At 35.9% G+C, this 19,440-nt stretch overlaps 1 protein-coding gene across 5 annotated transcripts in view; it reads left to right on the top strand.

Moving 5' to 3' along the window:
- Positions 1–19,440, top strand: part of LOC109255442 (protein argonaute-3) — a 114,207-nt gene that overhangs the window by 47,417 nt on the left and 47,350 nt on the right. Inside the window, exons 1-2 of one of the 5 annotated variants that reach the window (XM_053897629.1) lie at positions 1,579–3,176; positions 4,714–4,802. The exons of 3 other annotated variants lie outside the window; for them this stretch is intronic. Coding sequence is in view for 1 of the 2 variants with exons in the window: in XM_019430134.2 (XP_019285679.1) it covers positions 4,667–4,802 (136 nt within the window). In the remaining variant the exon portion in view is untranslated. Of the gene's footprint in view, positions 1–1,578; positions 4,803–19,440 lie in introns of those variants that run through there. One more of the 5 variants, XM_019430134.2, reaches the window with a different exon arrangement.

Below are 19,440 nucleotides of genomic sequence, written 5' to 3'. Positions count from 1 at the left end.
TGCGCCACCCAGGCGCCCCAAGTGGTCTCTTTTCTGTGCTTTTTAAATGATAATTTTGATATTGAGAAGAGTTTTTTTTCCCGCTAGTGGTAAATCTTTATACCTTTACCTTCATGTAATACTCATGTTTCTTTCTTTTAACTTTTTTTTTTTTTGTAGTATGGTTGACACGTTACCTTTCAAGTGTACAACATAATGATTCAACAAGTTTATTATGCTGTGCTCATCACTCATCTTTCTCTTTTTAAAAAAAAATTTTTTTTTTTTTTTAATTTTATTTTAGAGAGGGAGAGAGTATGAGCGGGAGAGAATTTTAAGCAGGCTCCATGCTCAGGGCAGAGCCTGATATGGGACTCCATCCCACAACTCTGGGATCATGACCTGAGTCGAAATCAAGAGTCAGATGCTCAACCGACTGAGCCACCAGGCACCCTCATCTTTCTCTTTTTTAAAGCAGTGTCTTTTTTCCTTAATAAGTAATAATTCAGTTAGCTTTATTCTCTTCCTTTTTTTCTCCCTCTCTTTTACTGACTACTTTTAGCCAATATAGCAATATTTTATTATTCTTTATAATTTTGTTTAAACTTTTACTACTTGACTTTCAACAGTGACTCCTATTACTATAAGGTACAGTGAGTTTATTCTTCCTTTTATTTTTCTACTGTCATTGGTTTATTTGTATGTACTATTATTCCTACATTCTTGGAGCATGTAACAGTTGCATTCCATTCTGTCACCTGTATATCCATTTGTTTTAACCTTAAATCTGCAATTAAATGTATTTGTGCTATCAGTCCTGCTGAAATTTTTCCTGTCATCTACTAGTTGCAGTGTGTCCTCAAGTTGTTTCTTCAAGAAGGGCTCATGAATAAGAGCTAAGTATTTACATACTGAAAACCATTTGCCTATAGCATTATTCCTGAAGGATTGTCTAAAACAAAATTATTGACTTATACTTTCTGCAATATCTTCTAAGTATTTGTCTACTGTCTTCTGACATTGAATGTTCAGTAGAGAAGTATGATATCAGCTTGATTTTCTTTCCCCTTGGAGGGGCCTGCTTTTTTTGTCTGGCTGCTGAAACTTATCTGGTTGCTTTAACACTAATTTCACTACATTTTTTGTTGTTGTTGACCATTTGGGGTCAGTTTCCAAGGGATTCCCTTTGAAAATGGAAGTTTTGAGTCTTTTTTAATTTTTTAAATTTAATTTTTAAATTTATATTGAGAGACAGAGAACATGAGCAGGGGAGGAGCAGAGAGCAAGGGAGAGAGAGAATCCCAAGCAGACTCCATGCTCAGCACAGAGCCCAACTCAGGGTTCTATCTCACAACTGTGAGATGACCTTAGCCGAAATCAAGAGTTGGACACTTAGCCTACTGAGCCACCCGACACCTCAGTTTTTCTTTGTTTATATTTAAGTTAATTTCTTTTAAAAAGTAACTGTTCTCTTTGCTCCTTACTATACCTTTTGTGGTGTAATTTTTACCATGTGCTTATATTTTTCAACTTTTAAAAATCTTTTTCTTCCATTTCTTTCATGAATTTTTCAGTGCTTTTTACCTCTTCCTGTTGACTGGCTGTCTCTTCCCTGAGTTGTTAAATTTCTGCTCTGATATTTTACTTTTTTTTTTTTAAGTGTATTTATTTAAGTAATTTCTCCTTTCAGCATAGGGCTCAAAATCACGACCCAGGATCAAGAGTCCCGTGCTCTTCTGACTGAGCCAGCCAGCGGCCCCTCTGAGATTTTCTTAATAGCTGCATTAAGAATTTTTGAATTCATGTTATGAAGTAGTGTTACAGTTTTCATCTACTTTGTGATAATTTTTTGTTGAGTTTTATTTGTCAAGGATGTTGTACTGTCTTACATTTTTATGGTGTCTTTGTATGGATACTTACCACTTTTTTGTTATTCATATTTAATGAGATGAGCTCTTCTAAACCACCTGTTTGAAGAGACTAGTCAGGAAGAAGAATTGGAAGAGGACATTAGGAGTGAGGTGGTTGTCCAAGTTTCTCTGTTCAAGGCCTCTGTCCTCAGATGTTCTGATGGATTCTTTCTTCGAAATATAGGTACATCTCCTTTGCCTCTTAGTAATTTACAAGTGTAAGAGGTGTGAGCTGTCAGCTACCAGGTCCTTATTAGTTTCTGCTCCCAAGGGATGCAGCTCCTGCCTTTTAAAGTGCCTGCTTGAAATGTTAACAGAGAATTTGTGAACGGTATACAGGAGTTCTTTGCGGTATTCTTTGGACATTTCTGTAAGTTTGAAATTACAGATAAAAAGTACATGCCTTGGTTTTAGAAGAGTTGTAGTATCTGAGATCTGTCACTTGTAGACTACCCTCCACTCATTCTCATGGCACTTTCTACACCTCCTTTTTCTACTTCCTTCTGAGATTCTGCCATTCAGCCTCAGTTCTAAACATTGCAGTTCCTACTTATGATAGAACCCTCCGTTTCTGGGAATTAAAATTTGCTGTTCCCCAACTAGGCTCTTTTCATACTTCATGTCTTCTCCCTTGCCTAGGTTCTACCAGTCCCAAGTACTTTAGGCCATATTTAGTTATAATTTGGCATTTCAGGTTTTTATTGTCTCCTAGGTTCACTGAATACAATGTTTTAAAAACATTCTCTTTGTTGTTCTATATTGGGTTCTAGGAGAAAAGGGGGAAAATTTGGAAGTAAATTGCTGTTTTCCTACTGGAACTTAAAGTCTAGCTTTGGATATTATTAAATTTCTAAATAATAAATTGGTCAAATAAATCACAAAGAAAATATTAAATATTTGAACTGCAGGATAATGAAAATACATATCAGAACTGGTATGATTAGCTAAAGCAATGCTTAGAGAGAATTTAAAACCTTAAATGCCTATTAGAAAAGAAGAAAAGCATCAGTACCTAAGTATTCATTTCAACAAGTTATAAAAATAAATAAAAATTAAATGCAAAGCAAATAGAAGGAAATAAGAGTTAAAAACAGGACTTAATGAAATACAAAACAAATTTATTTCTATTCTGTAGGTAGAGAGTTTTGAAAAGTTTTTAAGAAGGATAGTGACATGATCATATTTGTTTTCCAGAAAGAGACCTCTGGCAGCAGTGTGGAGAATAGATAGAGGAGAAAAAACTAATCTCAGGAGCCAGTTAGGAGGCTTTTTCAATCCCTAGTTCAGGTAAGAGATGGTGATGGTCTAATGTGGGGTGGAGAGAAAGGAACATATTACAAGGAATAAGTTGAAAAAATAGGTTTCAGAACCATGTCCAGGAAAAAACAACAAAAAAACAAAAAAAAAAATCTTTGGGTATAGTTACTGGTACATGGTACTGACTGGAAATGAATAGACCAGAAGGTTTACTAGGTTATTGAAGGAATTGTTTTTAGAAATAAACTACAGACCTGGTATATCTGTCAGGTTCAACCAGAGAAGCAGAACCGGTGGGAGATCTATGTAGAGAGAGAGATTCAGCTTACAAGTTGTAGGGGTTAGCAAGGCAAGTCTGAAATCCTTAGAATAGGCTGTCAGGAAAGGCAGACTGGGATTCTTCGGTATGGGCTAAAGCTGCTGTTCATAGGTGGAAGTTTTTCTCTCTCTTAGGGAAGCCTCAGCCCTGCTTTAAGGCCTTTCAGCTAACTAAATGGGAATCATCCAGATTATCCAGGAAGGATAATTTCCTTTACTTAGTCAACTGATTATGAATTTTACTTATATCTATAAAACATCTGCACAGTAATACCTAGATTAATGTTTGAATAGCTGACAACTAGTAGCCCAGCCAAGTTGACACATTAAAACAAAAACATACCTAGCCTGCAAAGTTCTGTGATTATTCAGTCTTTGAAATAACCTTTATGTTCCTAACCAACCCTTCAGGCTCAGTGATTGTGCTGTATTATAAACTAGCTTCCAAGAAGGGCATACTCGCCAACATACACTCAGAGTAGTGACTCATTCATACCAGGTGTGAATGGTGATGCTGTCAGTTGAATTCAGAGATGGATCTGCTGTCGCTGGTTAGTTGGCAGTGTACACCATATATAAATAGATAAAATGTTAACGTATCCAAAACTTGAAGTTCCTATGGAACATATGGATAGAAACGCCAGTGTGTCATTGGAAATGCAGATATGAAAATCTGTAGTGGTGGGAGCTAAAAGTAAAACTTTGGAGACTGTTCAGTATATAAACCCGTATTTGAAACTGTAGAAGTGGAAAAACTTTTTTTTTAATGTTTATTTATTTTTGAGAGAGAGAAAGCACAAGTGGGGATGGGGCAGAGAGAGACAGAAGATCCGAAGCAGGCTCTGTGCTGACAGCAGAGAGCCCGATGCAGGGCTCGAACTCACAGACCATGAGATCATGACCTGTGCCAAAGTCAGACAGTTAACCAACTGAGCCATCCAGGCACCACAAAGTAGGAAAACTTCTTTAGGAATAGTATTTAGAGTAAAAACCGGAATGAGGATAAACCATGGCAAATACTACTATTTAAGGGAGGAAGAAAGACCAGTGAGCAAATTAATGATTATCGCAGCAGTATGAGAGCTCAAAAATGGTGTCAAGGAAGCCAAGGGAGGAAACCTATTTAAAGAGTGGATGATTTCACAGTTAAGCAGTGGGAGCTTTTCCAATAAAACCAAGAGTAAAACAAGGATGTCAGGACTATGATATTTAGATATATTGTGTTTGCCAACTTCTGTTCTTCTTACAGGTTTCAGTCTACATGTTACTTCCTTGAGAAGCAATGTTTGATACCCATCTCTCCCCCCTACATCCAGCCATCCCCCAAGTCTGAATTAGGTATTTATTTTATTCATGTATTCCCATAGCACAGTGTACTTCCCCTATAATATAGCATGTGGCACTCTGAATTATAAATGTTTTATTGTTCTTTCTCCTATTAGAATGAAAGTTCTGCAAAGGTAGGGACTGTCCATCTTATTCACCAGTGTACGTATCCTCCATGCTTAGCACAATTCTGGGTCATACTAAGCAAAGAATAATTAGATAAAACTAAGAGCATAGAGAAGGAGTATCCCAAATGAGCCTGGAAAGTTAGAAAAATATTTGGAGGAGTAAGTGATGCCTTAGCTGAGCTTTAACAAACATGAAATCAAGAGTTGGATTGAAAAGGAGGTACATAGGAATAAAGATTTTTGAGAAGTCTCTGAAATAAAAACTTGATTGAAAAGACATAAGAGAAAATCTAAATGAAATGAAATATAATAGGCTTATTGAGAAGGCTCAATTTGATGTCAGTTTTCCCAAAATTAACCTGTAAATGTAATTAAAATTTTTATTTTATTTTTTATTTATTATTATTATTATTATTAGTTTTTTTTTTTTTGAGAGAGAGAACATGAATGGAGGAGGGATACAGAGAGTGGGAGAGAGAAATGCCAAGCAGGTTCCACACTATCAGTGCAGAGCCAGACACAGGGCTCAGTCCCATAAACTGTGGGATCATGACCTGGGCCGAAATCAAGAATCAACCAACTGAATTCAACTGAATTCAACTGATTCAACTGAATCAATCAACCAACTGAATCAACCAATTAACCAACTGAAGTCACCCAGGTACCCCTGTAAATGCAATTTTAAATAAAATCCCAATAGGGTATATCATGAAACTTAGTAAGTGAATATTCAGGCTTATATAGAAAAATAACTATAATGACTAAGAAAAGCCAATGTAATTTTAAAGAAGAATAAAGACAGAGGAATTGCACTCTTTGTTTTAAAACTACAATAATTACTATTCCATACTGCTGTAAGTGCAGGGATTGAAAGATTAATGAAGCAGAATACAGAGCCTTGAAATAAGCCATGTGTATATGGAAACTTTGTAAATATTATGTGGCTTTTCGTATCATTGAAGAAAGAGTAGAATATTTATCAAATGGTGTTCATACAGTTAACTACATGAAAAAAATAAATTAGACCCGTCTCACATCACACCCAAAATTTATTTCTGGGTGGATTTTAATCCTAAATATGTAATGCCAAACTTTGAAACTCTTTTAGAAGAAATCTTACAAGAGAATATATCCAATGTTGGACAAAATATAAAGTGTGTAAATTATAAAAGAAAATACTGACAAAAACTTGCATGTTATAAACAGTTAAAATTCTAGGAGAAATAACCAAGACCTTTACAAAATATAAGGACAGATCAATAGGAAAACAAGTACTTCAAAAATGTCCAGTAAATACATGAAAATCAGATTCTCAAATTCATTTGTAATCAGGAAAATGCAGATGAAATTAAAAAGGTTCCATTTCACGCCCTTCAGGTTTGTAAAAATTAAAGTCTTACGTTAGATGTTGTTGAGGATGTAAAGTTACAATGTTGGTAGGAGTATGATTTGGTATAGCTGCTTTGGAGAACAGTTTTCAATCTCTAGAAAAGTTGAAGTAAAGATGAAATTGCACGTATTTGAAAACCTATAATATACCATAGAGATATCTTGCATTTGTGCTTGAGGCATTATTTGTTATGGCAGAAAATTGGAAATAGCCTAATTCCTTATCCGTGTTTCTTTGGGAAGCATTGTGAATGAGTACATAAATTGTTATAGAATATTGTGGTGTTCTTTGTGACAGTAAAATGAGTGAGCCAGATCTACATGTATCAACATATTTTCACCAAAAACAATGTGGAGGGAGTAATAGGTACTGAAAGGATATGTTATTATTTATGTAAATTTAAGAAAACAAAAGTTTATACAGAGTGCATACAAATGCAGTAAAATTATCAAAACATGGATGGGACGAATACACACCAATTTCAGGATAGTAGTTCCCTTTAGGAAGAAAGAAGGAAGAGGAATGGAATAGGTTGGTTGGCATAGAGAGAATAGATAGACCTAAAAAGCTGCATGTTACAAGATAAAGGTGAGAGTATGTTTTTTGTGTGAACAAAGTGTGTAGATAACGTACGGTGCACTGTGAAGCAAAGAAGTCAGAAGATTGGTAGCTTTTGTAAAAAAAGATATGTGGCATACAATGAAATGAAAATACAGCCTAAAAGTTTAAATGAGTTTATTTTTTAGTTGACAGTAAAATATAGTGCTGCTGTGAAAAATAACGAGTGAAAATATTGCTCTGACCACCTTACTTGCTTATGTTTCCTTTTTTGTTTCTGTGTGATTTGATTTTGCATTGCTTGTGTTTGGTATATTGCACTGAACAAAACAGCCCTTAGTGATCTTGAAATCTATTGAGCAATGTAAGTATTATGGAGAAGTACTAAATGCAGAGGGAGCATGTAACAGGGATCCATTCTAGTCGTTGGATTTGAGGAACATTTCTCTAAGAAAGCAACAGATTCCCTCTAGGTGTTATTGGTGGTGGAAATAAGAATGGAAGAGTGAAGAATAAGCAAAGAGCAATTTAATTCGAATTATGTGACTTAATCTTGTCTTCAAAATGATTGCTTTGTGCTATATAATACTCTCTCAACTATGTAGGTAGACTTACCATATTTTACCAATCTAAGACTCAAAAATATTTTTTCTTCACATTTCATCATCTCTGAAATTAGAAGATGTCTTACAGTTGATGGTTTGTCACAGTTTAATTGGCAAGTTTCTTTTTAGGATACATAAAATATTGATGTACCTTTCCATCACTGGTGTCTTAGATTCAATGATATGTGGGATGAATATATGTTTAGTTTAGCCTACATTTAAGCCAAACTCACTTGCAACTTGCATTTTATTATAATTCCTGCATTTCTAAGACTGTCACGGTGATGTGGTATTAGTTGTATTTCCCTTCAGATACCTTTATCACTCATTGCTAAGCATTTTACATTAATTATTTGAAGTAAATTCTACCAAAGTTGCATGAGTTAAGTTTAGAGAGAGAAAATTTCAATAAACTTTCTCTCTAAATTGACTCTTTCTAAGGGTCACATAGTTTATATTTAACATTTATGTTAAATAATTTATATGATTTTCAGAAGTAACAGAAGCAAAATCAATGAATTACCGAAGTAGTAATTAGTATAAGTTTATTGTGCACACACCAAAAACAGTTTGCAAACTGGGAGCATTCAAGCCAAAATATGGAATGAGGCTCAGGGGCATATTGTTATAAAGCAGTTTATAGAGAGAGAGAGAAAACAATGATTGTTTTATTCTTCAATGATTGGTTATAATATTAGAATTTTTATCTTATATCAACCTTGGGAAACAGTTTAAGTTTTGCTTATGATTTTCAGAGGCATGAGCAATTAATGACCCAGGTCAAGTTAGTCTTGTAAGATAAGCTAAATTAAGCTTTGTTTGTGTGACTAAACTGGTTTTGTCTGCTCAGGGAATTTTCAAGGCTGGTGTCCCATATGCTTTTGATTTTAACAGTATAACGTAACCTATTAAGCCAATATTTAAATATAGCCATAGCTTATATTTAAGGCTCAAGGTCACATAATTTACATTGAAATTGTAGAGGTCAACCTCTGACTCCAAATTATGTCCATATTATTCACAGCTCTATACTGTATCCCTTAAAAAGCAAGATTCCTGGCAGACAAATTTCAGACCCAGTACATCTGAATTGAGAAAGGTTATATTATTTTTATTTATTTATTTACTATATTTATTTTTATATACTTATTTACTATATTTATTTTTATATACTTATTTACTATATTATTTTAATTATTTTATTTACATATTTTTATGTCCTTTTCAGTAGAAGTAGCTTTCTGCAAAACATTCAGTGTCTGTTTTGCTCGTAGAAGAAAATAGGATATATAAATTGTAGAATTTAGTGATTGTAATTTATTCTGTGTAAGAGTCAAAAGTTCGCACTGAATATGCTTTCCTTTGCAAGGAAAACAGATTTCTAGTAAGTAATTTATTAATCACAGTATTAGTGTTGCTTGCTTTATATGTTTGTTTTGAGTTCGGGTATAAGATCTCAAAGATTAAGAAATAATTTATGATAGTTAAATTAGTCTTCTCAGCAGTAAACAAAAGCAGAACATTTTTTTGGAGTGTAATGAGAGTCTCATTTCAGGCAACAGGACAGGAACTTTATCAACATATGGTCCAGCCAGGCAAAGTAAATATATGTGTGTCAGGCTTACCCAGACCATCCTCACATTACAGAATCAGAATGATGGCAGCAGAAACCTCAGTGACAGTCTTCATCCTATTTGTTTCAGTCTCATTGAGTATGCCCTTCGTATTTGGTACACAGCTGTCCTCTTGGAATCACACATCACTATTTCCCTGGAGAATTTTTGTCTTTTTCCTTTATTGATCTTCTGTTTCCTATATCCTTTTTTTTTTTTAGTGTTCAGAAGTTTCATGAGGAAACGTTACGTACGTTAAGAGTCAAATATTGTGACACCTTGCGTATTGGGAAATGAACTTAAATGATAGTTTAGCTGAGTTTCTATGTCGGAAATAAATTTTCCTTCACAAATTTGAAAGCAGTGCTCCATTTTTTAAATAGCTTTAGTGAGGGTTTTTGTTTGTTTTTTATACATACCATAAAATGTACCCATTTTAAGTGTATATCTAGTGTCTCTCACATATTTTGCTTTGCCTTCTGGAACATGTCCTCAGCTTCATCTTTTAACCCTTTATTCACTTTTTCATTCTGCTATCATGTTCTTCTTTTCTAGTACTTATTTATTTCCTGAGTGTTGTAGGATACTATTCTTGTTTCACAGTTACAGTATCCTCTCTTGGCTCACTAAGAAACAGTAAAACTTTGGTTTAAGAGCATAATTCATTCCAGAAACATGCTTGTAATCCAAAGCATTTGGGTTTCTTTTTTAATAAAGAGAAATCTTTTTTTTTTTTAATATTTTTTTTTTTAATTTTTTTTAACGTTTATTTATTTTTGAGACAGAGACAGAGCATGAACGGGAGAGGGCCAGAGAGAGGGAGACACAGAATCTGAAACAGGCTCTAGGCTCTGAGCTGTCAGCACAGAGCCCGACGCAGGGCTTGAACTCACTGACCGCGAGATCATGACCTGAGCCGAAGTCGGCCGCTTAACCGACTGAGCCACCCAGGCGCCCCAATATTTGTTTATTTTTGAGAGAGATAAGAGTTTGAGTGGGAGAGGGGCGAGAGAGAGGGAGACAGAGAATCCAAAGCAGGCTCCAGGCACCAAGCTGTCAGCACAGAGCCCGAGGCAGGGCTGGAGGCAGGGCTGGAACTCACAGACCGTGAGATCATGACCTGAGCTGAAGTCAAATGCTTAACCAACTGAGCCATCTAGGCACCCCTAATCCAAAGTACTTCGTATGTCAAAATGAATTTCCCCATAAGAAATAATGAAGTTGAGATGATTCATTCCACAACCTTAAAATATTCTTATAGAAATTATTACAATACTGGAATATAATACAAAATAATAAAATACAAAATATAAAGAAAAATAAATTAACCTGCACTTACCTTTGAAAACCTTCGTGGCTGTTGTAAGAGAGATGAGAGAGGAGGTTTATTGTGTAGGACAACTTTCATCATCACTACCAGCATCAGTGCTATCTATTGGCTCAATGGAATCTTTCTCTTTTCATGCACCGTTATCAAGGAACCTATCCAGTGACACTTGCTTTTGCCTCCTTTTGAGGATTTCGTGGAAATGTGACATTGCATTGTCGTTAATTGTATTCATTGCTCCCACTGCTACAGCCTTATTTGGGTGGTGTCTTTCTACAAAATTTTGCACTGTTTCCCACATTTTACACATCTCCCTAATCTCATTTGAAGTGAGGGGTTCCTCTGCCTTTTTCTTCTCCGCCTCCTCCTCCTCCTCAGACAGGATGCAGACGTAGATTTCTTACAAAATCTTGCAATTTCAGCCACTCGCATACCTCGTTCGTACTTCTTGATGATTTCCTTCTTAACTTCCACTGTAATCATCTCCCTCTTACTGCCTTTCTTTTCAGCCTTTTTCTGCATGGGGGCCATTGTATACACTCGCATGGATGTTGACTATACTACAGTGTTAATAAACTCTTATTGTATTTAATATAACTGGTAATAAGGTAGCAGAGGAAAGCGTCTATATCTGCAGGCAGCCTGACCTAGGATGAAGCAGAGCATTCCTAAGCTTACTCTTGTATGGAAAAGCAAAGGACTGTCCATAGGTGCTCTGAAGTGACAGAAAATACACTAGTGCCAGTTGTGGGCACCTTCCAGCGTTCTGAAAAATTCCTGATTTCTGCCAAACACCATGGCCTGAGACCGAGCATGCAAGCACAGGAGACAGTCACCCACAGTCCCACAGTGCTCATGAGAGAGACGAACCGTCGGCTCAGTTGTGATCGTGTGACATTCGGTGTCATGTACTGCTCATCTTGTGGAATATTCACAGAACAAGTTATTTGCAATCCAAGGTTTTACTGTAATCTATTTTGGAGTTTGCTTTTTCCTGTACATGTTTACCCTTCCTACTCCTTTATGTTTTGATCTCTGCCTTCCATGTTAGAGTCTTTCTTTCTTCAGATACATTGTATCTTTGGTTATCTACTCATGATTCATTAGGATCTAAAACACTGACTAGAAGCTCCGAATGCATCATTGGGGCCAGTTGAATTTGAACTTCATTATAGGGTGGTTTCAGTGGACTGATGTTAGGGGACCTACATTTGTATCCTCAAGTCTGTTTGCTTGGCTGGTCAGGTTACTCAAAGATAAGTCTTTTCAGCTCCTGCCTGAAGGTTATCAGTCTGATTGTCTACATTCTAGAAGCCAACATTCAGCATTTAATGTTCATATTCATTTAATCCCTTGTTTTTGGTACAGTCTGTGCCCTCAACTGTGTCTGATATGCTCCCTCCAGAGAGCCTTTCCTTTATTTTTTCCAGAAAATAAACCTCTGGATTTATGTAGGGATGACAAAAGGGCAGTTGTTCAGCAATGTGGGATTAGACAAGGGTCTAGGACACCGCCTGCTTCTCAAACAGCTTTCCTCTTTATTTTTCCACACCTCCCCCCATTCTGTCACTAGTTTCAGAGGTACTGCCTAGTTTCAGAGGTGCTGCCATTCCTCATGCTTTTTGAAGATTTTATAGTGTAGATGCAGTTGGTTCTTCTCTTTCCCAACCTAGCTGGCTTGGGATTTCATTTTCTTGGATCTACTATGTCAGTTACAACCTGTCCACTTGCTTTTCAGCTTTTTTTTTTTTTTTTTTTAATTTTTATTTATTTATTTATTTATTTATTTATTTATTTATTTATTTTTTTTTTTTTGAGAGAGAGAGAGCGCACCAGCAGAGCAGGGAAGGGACAGAGAGAGAGGGGAATAGAAGATCTGAAGTGGGCTCTGCAGTGACAGCAGCAAGCCCGATGTGGGGCTGGAACTCACAAACTGTGAGATCATGATCTGAGCCGATGTTGGACACTCAACCAACTGAGCCACCTGGCACTTCTTGCTTTTCGTCTTCTGAAGTGTTGATGGATTTCCTGTTTTCTGTTCTCCCCTCTTTCTAAGATTATGTTTTTGGTTTTTTTAGAGAGAGAGCATAAGTCTGGGAGATGAAGAGTGGGAGAGGGAGATCATCTTAAACGGCTCCATGTTCATGGAGCCTAATGCAGGGCTGGATCCCATGACCCTGTGATCATGACCTGAGCCAAAATCAAGAGTCAGACGCTCAACAGACTGAGCCACCCAGGCACCCCTCCCCCCCTTTTATAATTCCTTACCATAGTTATAACGGAGTTTGGGGGTTGGGGAAGGAATGAAATGAGCATCATAACCCAGAATTTGTTCTTAAAAGGCAGAGTCTTTGTCTGGATTATCTCTAAATTTCAACCCATAAGAGTTCTTGATATAGTAGGTACTTAATATGTTTACAGGGATGATTAAGTCTTGCTTTACAGCTATAAAACTCAGTTGGTAACAAGTTTGTGATGAAGGCCTGGTTTCTTGCCACATGGACCGCTCAAGAGGTCTGGTTAAGTTTTCTCACAGTATTGTGGCTGACTTTCTCTGGAGCAAGTAATCCATGATAGAGCAAGGTAGAAGCTGTAATGACATTAAGGCCTAGTATTGAAAGCTACATTTTGCCATTTTCATAATATCCTGTTAGTTACACAGTTATATTCATTGTAGGAAAGACTTATACAAAGTTGTGAATTCTATAAGGCAAGACTTATTAGGGACATCTTGCAGGCTGGGTATCACACAAAGTTTCTGTCCTAAGCTAAAGAACAAATCCAAATTAAAAGAAGGTAAAAAATAATAAAGATCAGAGCAAATATTAATTAAATAGAAAACAGTGCAGAAAATGAGTGAACCCAAAAGTTGGTTCTTTTAATGAAATTAAAAACTCCTAGCAAGACTAAACCGATTTAGAAAAATAGAAAAAAACAGATTACCAGTATCAGAATGAAAGAGGGTCTCACTAAAGGTCCTTTAGAATTGAAAGGTTAATAAGGAAATGTTATGAACTTTATACCAGTTAATTTGGTAATTTAACATGACTTTACAGAAATTTACTCTGAAGAACAATCTGAATAGCTCTGTATCTATTAAATTCAATTCATAATCCCCTGAAAATTCCAGTGATTTTACTGGTGAATTTTATCTAACATTTAAGGAAAAAATAGTACCAGTCTTTAACTAATTCAGGAAATAGAGGAGGAAAGACTTTCCAACTTTATGAGGCTAGTATACCTGTGATACCAACACTTGACAAAAACAGTATAATCCTCCCAACAAACAGAAAAATCATTGGACACATTCTAACGTTCTCATGATAAAAATTTACAATAAACTAGCAATAAAAGGAAACTTTTCAGCTTGATAAAAGCGTCTAGAAAACATAAGAGGCATCATCTTCATACTAAAGGGTAAAAAAAGATTAAAAGCTTTTACTCCAAAATCAAGGCAAGGATACTTGCTTTTCACTGCTTGATTCAGCATGGTGCTGGCAGTGCAAACCAATGCACCGAGGCAAGAAAAATAAAGACATAATGTTGTAAGGGAAGAAATAAAATTCTCCCTGTTTGCAGAAGACCTGTTATTCTCTACATAAAAAATCCTAATGAATCTACCAAAAAAAAAAAAAAAAAAAACACACAAACCTACTAGAATTAATAGATGAATTTAGCAAGGACACAGTATACTAGTAGCATAGACAAAAATCAATACAAGCAGTATAACAAGAAATAATACTAGCATTCAACAATTAAGAAAAAATACCATTAATAATAAAAAAAATAGATTTAAAGAAAGATGTGCAAGTCCTGTATAATGAAAGCTACAAAGACTTCCCAAGAAAGATATAAAGATACCATGTTCTTGGACCAGAACACTAAAATTGTTAAGCTGTCCGTTCTCCCCGAATTGACCTATAGACTCAACACAATCCTAATGAAAATCTCATCAGGATTTTTTTTTAATATAAGTTGACAAGCTGTCTTAAGATTTATATGGGAATACAAAGAACCTAAAATAGCCAAAAACATTTCAAAGAAAAACAAAGTGGGAAGATTTATACTACCTAGTTTTAGGGTGTTTAAATTTTTTTTAGTTTTTATATTTTTAAAGTTTATTTATTTATTTTGAGAGAAAGAGTGCACTGGCAGGAGAGAGCAGAGAAGGAGAGAGAATCCCAGGCAGGCTCTGCCACTGTCAGCACTGAGTCCACATCGGGGCTCAATCTCAGCAATTGTGAGATCATGACCTGAGCCAAAATCAAGAGTCGGATGCTTAACCAACCAGGCACCCCATACTACCTGGTTTTAAAGATAGGCTACAAAACCATAGTAATCAATACAGTGTGATATTGGGGTGAAGGTAGACCTGTTAATCAAGTTACAGAAAAGCTACAGATATTAAGATACTTGATCTTTATTTTTTTTCTTAAGATACTTGATCTTAATCACAGGCTGAGAAGCAATTAGAATAGCTACAGAAAGAGACCCACTCATGTGGTTGATTGATATTTGACAGAGGAGCCAATATAATTCAGTGAGAAAAAGGTAGTATTTTTTTTTAATACTTTATTTTAGAGAGAAAGTGAGCACGATGTGGGAAGAGAGAATCTTAAGCAGGCTCCATGCTCAGCACAGAGCTGGATGCAGGGCTCGATCCCAAACCCTGGAGTCATGACCTGAGCCAAAATCAAGAGTCGGTGTTCAACCAACTGAACCAGCCAGGTTCCCCGAAAGGATAGTCTTAATGAGTGATGCCAGAACAACTGGATATGTGTATGAAAAAAATAAACATAACCCCTACTTCACACCATACTCAAAAATTAATCCACAAAGCTAAAACTGGGAAATTTCTAAGAAAACAGGAAAAATATTCATGTCCTTGGAGTGAAAGATCTATTTTTTCAGTTTATTTATTTTGAGAGAGAGATCGTGAGCAGGGGAGGGGCAGAGCAAGGGAGACAAAATCCCAGGCAGGCTCCATGTTATCAGCATATATCCTGACGTGGGGCTCCATCCCACGAACCGAAAGATCGTTACCTGAGCCGAAATTAAGAATTGGACACTTAAGCGACTGAGCCACCCAGGCACCCCAAAACATTTTTTAATATACTGGAAACTTCATCTGAATGAAAACCCTCTTTTCAAAACACTTAAGATGAAAAAGTAGGCACTGCTGGGAGAAACTATTTGCAAAACATCTATCTAAATAAAAGACTTGTGTCCAGAATATTAAAAACTTATACCAGACAATTTTTAAAATGTGGTCAAAAGCAGACACTTCATAAAAGATGTATGTGAATGGCAAGTAAACACTTGAAAAGATGCTAAACATCATTGCTCATCTGAGAAAGGCAAATAACCATAATGAGGTAATTACTTCACACCCACTGTATGGGCTAAATTAAAATGACTGGCAATACTAGGGCACCTGGGTAACTCAGTTGGTTTAAGCATCTGACTAAGGTCATGATCTCATGGTTTGTGCGTTTCAGCCCCACATCAGGCTCTGTACTGACAGCATGGAGCCTGTTTGGGATTCTCTCTCTGCCTGCCTGTCTGTCTGTCTCTCTCTCTCTCTCTCTGTCTGTCAAAATAAATAAAAACTTTAAAAATTCCACCATTAAAAAAAAAAAAGACTGTCAATACCAGTGTCACGGTGTGAAGCAACTGGAAATGGTAGGTGTAAATTGTACAACCACTTTGAAAAATATTTTGGCATATTTTAAAGTTAAACATTTTCTGGCTTTATGACCCACCAATTTTATTCCTAGGCCTTTCCCCAAGACAAAAGAAAAAAGAGGTCATACAAAGATTTATGTGCGTATATTTGTTTATTCATAATAACTAGAAACAGGAAATAACCCAAATATCCAAGAACAGGTGAATGGAGAAACAAATTTTGATCTATTCATACAAGGAAATACTACCCAGCAATTAAAAAGAACTATTAATTTATACAGCAGTATGAATGAATCTCAATTAAAATGTGCAAAAGAACAAACTCAAAATGGTATATACAGTATAATTACATTTATATGAAATTTTATAACCAGTTAATCTATTGTGAAAGAATACTGTAAGTGTTTGCCGAGGGCAGATGTGGGAGAAACTAATTACATAGAGGCAGGAAAGTACTTTCTGGGGTGATAGAAATTTTCCTTCTTAATTGGGGTTGTAGTAGCATAGATATATACATTTGTCAAAATCATTGAACTTTACACTTAAAATGCATTTTATTATATGTAAGCCTGAAAATCCTTTTCTAAAAGTAAAGTATTCCTACATAACCCACCAGAAAGGCTAAAATTCAAGTCTGACAGTACTAACAGTGAGAAATTAGCACAAAAATGACTTATACATTGCTCATGAGAAGGTCAGTTGTTAAAACCATTTTGGAAGAGTTGGCATTATCTAGGAAAATTAGAGATACAGATCCTTCATGACTCAGCAATTCTACTTTTAGATGGAGCCTTTTCTACCAGAGAAATTTATATGTGTATGTGCATCAATAAGACCAACTATAGGAATTTTCATAACCTTACAGTAACCAAAGGAAAATGCCAACACAAATGTCCAACATTAGAATAGGTAACTGTATTTTTTTACCAGAGTGTTAGTGCAGTGAAAATGAAGAAACTACTTACATTTAATATATATGAGCTAGAGACCATCCTTAGCAACAGTCTCAAAAGGATTACATGCTTTATGTTTCCAGTTATATAAAGTTCAAGAACCAGGAAAACTAAACTGTTTTTGAATCTGTACTTATGTTGTGTATTTAAAGAAAAGGAAGTGATTACCATGAGCCAGGTTTTTGATTACCTTTGAAGGAGAGAGAGGAAGTTAGGATTGGGAAGGGGCTAAGAAAGAGGTTGCTAAGATACTGGCAATATTTAGTTGTTGATCCAGTGCTGGTTCTGTATATATTTATTGTATAATACTCTCAGTAATATTCATATTTTATATACTTTACTAAATATGTGATATTTTATATTAAAAATAGAAAAATCTTTAACAATCTAAACAATTCTAAACAATCTAAACAATTCTTTAATCTATCAATATCTCCTGGATGCTATGTTAATAATATCTTGCCAGGTGATAATAGGATTTTCAAGGATATTTAACATGGCCTCTAAAGTGCTCACTGATTATAACCATAAAAAGACATTCATTGTGTAATAAGTAGTCTTAATCTCTGTTCTCATACTTTCAGAGCCATGGGAGTAAGCCTATAAAACTGAAGCAGATAACATCCATACCATGTAACCTCTCAGGAGGTAGTATGTGTACATTAAGGTATAATTGTGATTACGAGCTTCCAATGTTATTTACTGTTCTATTTTATACTATTCATTTGGACCTGGACTTATTTCATAGTCATAGTTATTTTAAATATGGCAAGCACTTCTTTCTTTTGTCTTATCTGTTATTTTCTGCCATGTCTTTTGACATAGTGAAAAGCAAACTTAAGAATTCTAACCCCTTCTTGGGGCACCTGAGTGGCTTAGACCATTAAGGGTCCGACTTTGGCTCAGGTCATCATCTCATTATTCCTTAGTTCCAGCCCTGCATATGGGGCTGTCTGCTGACAATGCAGAGCCCACTTTGGGTCCTTTGCCCCTCCTCTTCTGATGCATGTGTGCAGTCAGAGTCTCTCTCTCTCTCTCTCTTCCCCCCCATCTCTCCCCCCCCCCCTTCTGAAAAAAAAAAATTCTAAGGGCACCTGGGTGGCTCAGTCCATTAAGCATCCAGCTTCGGCTCAGGTCATGACTTCCTGGTTGGTGAGTTCTAGCCCTGCGTAGGGCTCTGTGCTGACAGCTCAGAGCCTGGAGCCTGCTTCACATTCTGTGTCTCCCTCTCTCTCTGCCCCTCCCCTCCCCGCACTCTCTCTCTCTCTCAAAAAAAAATAAGTAAACATTTTAAAAAAATTCTAATTCCTTCTTAATGGAACATTCTCCTATAAGACCTCTTTAAGGAGTTAGTTTACATTAACAAAGTGATTTTGCCTAGAATTAAGACCTCACTAGATCAGTGAACAAATGACATGAATGAACAGTTCTTCAGAAATGAAAAAAGAGGGATGCCTGGGTGGCTCAGTCTGTTGAGTGATGGACTTCAGCTCAGGTCTTGATCTCACGGTTTGTGGGTTTGATCCGACATTGGGCTCTGTGCTGACAGCTCGGAGCCTGGAGCCTGCTTCAGATTCTGTGTCTCTAGCTCTTTGCCCCTCCCCCCACACGCTCTTTCCCTCTTTCTCCTTCTCCCTCTCCCTCTCTCTCTCTCAATGAATAAACATTTTTAAAAGAAATGAAAAAAGAAGCTCTGTTGAGTTCCTCTTATGGTCTGTGTACAAGTAGGTACTTTGCATTGAATCCCCACACTAATGCTATGAGTAGTAGGTATTCTAAATTTACAACTGAACAAATAGAAATTCAGAGAAATCATAATCAGTAAATGTTGGACCTAGGATCAAAGTCTATGTCTATTTTATTTTAAACCTTGTCCTTGTTTTATTATTCAAACACTGCTATGCATGAAAAGAAGAAAATAAACATAGCTTGGAAAAATCAATGTGCAACAAATAATCAGTGACAGGAATTAAAGGATGTATTTCTATCAGCAAAAAAAAATTTATCATTTATCAATCTATATAAAGATACATTAGAGTTGTAGAGTGTATTACAAAACCTTACTGAAATTTAAATGTCCTTAATAAATTTGGAGATGAATGTTGATGAATTGGAAGATTATCCTACTGGTATTCTAGACATAGTCTCTTTTGGTGATTTTTTTTCCTTAGTTGTAGATTATATATATCTAGATACTGGCAATCTAAGTAGTAGATAATATCTCGTTTTCCACCAAAGTCCTCTCAATAATATCTGTACTTGATTTCTAATTTTATTGATCTGAATTCTAATACCTGGCTAGTCCATTTTAATTATGTGCACACACTCCAGATTTATCCATCTGTTGATGGATATTTTGGTTTTACTATTAAAAACAATGCTACAATAAGC

Source organism: Panthera pardus, unplaced genomic scaffold (assembly GCF_024362965.1).
Source record: "Panthera pardus isolate Hobbes unplaced genomic scaffold, ASM2436296v1 HiC_scaffold_11, whole genome shotgun sequence".
Lineage (NCBI taxonomy): Eukaryota > Metazoa > Chordata > Mammalia > Carnivora > Felidae > Panthera > Panthera pardus.
Note: the sequence above shows the minus strand (reverse complement) of the source record. Positions and strands in the feature narration are given on the sequence as shown.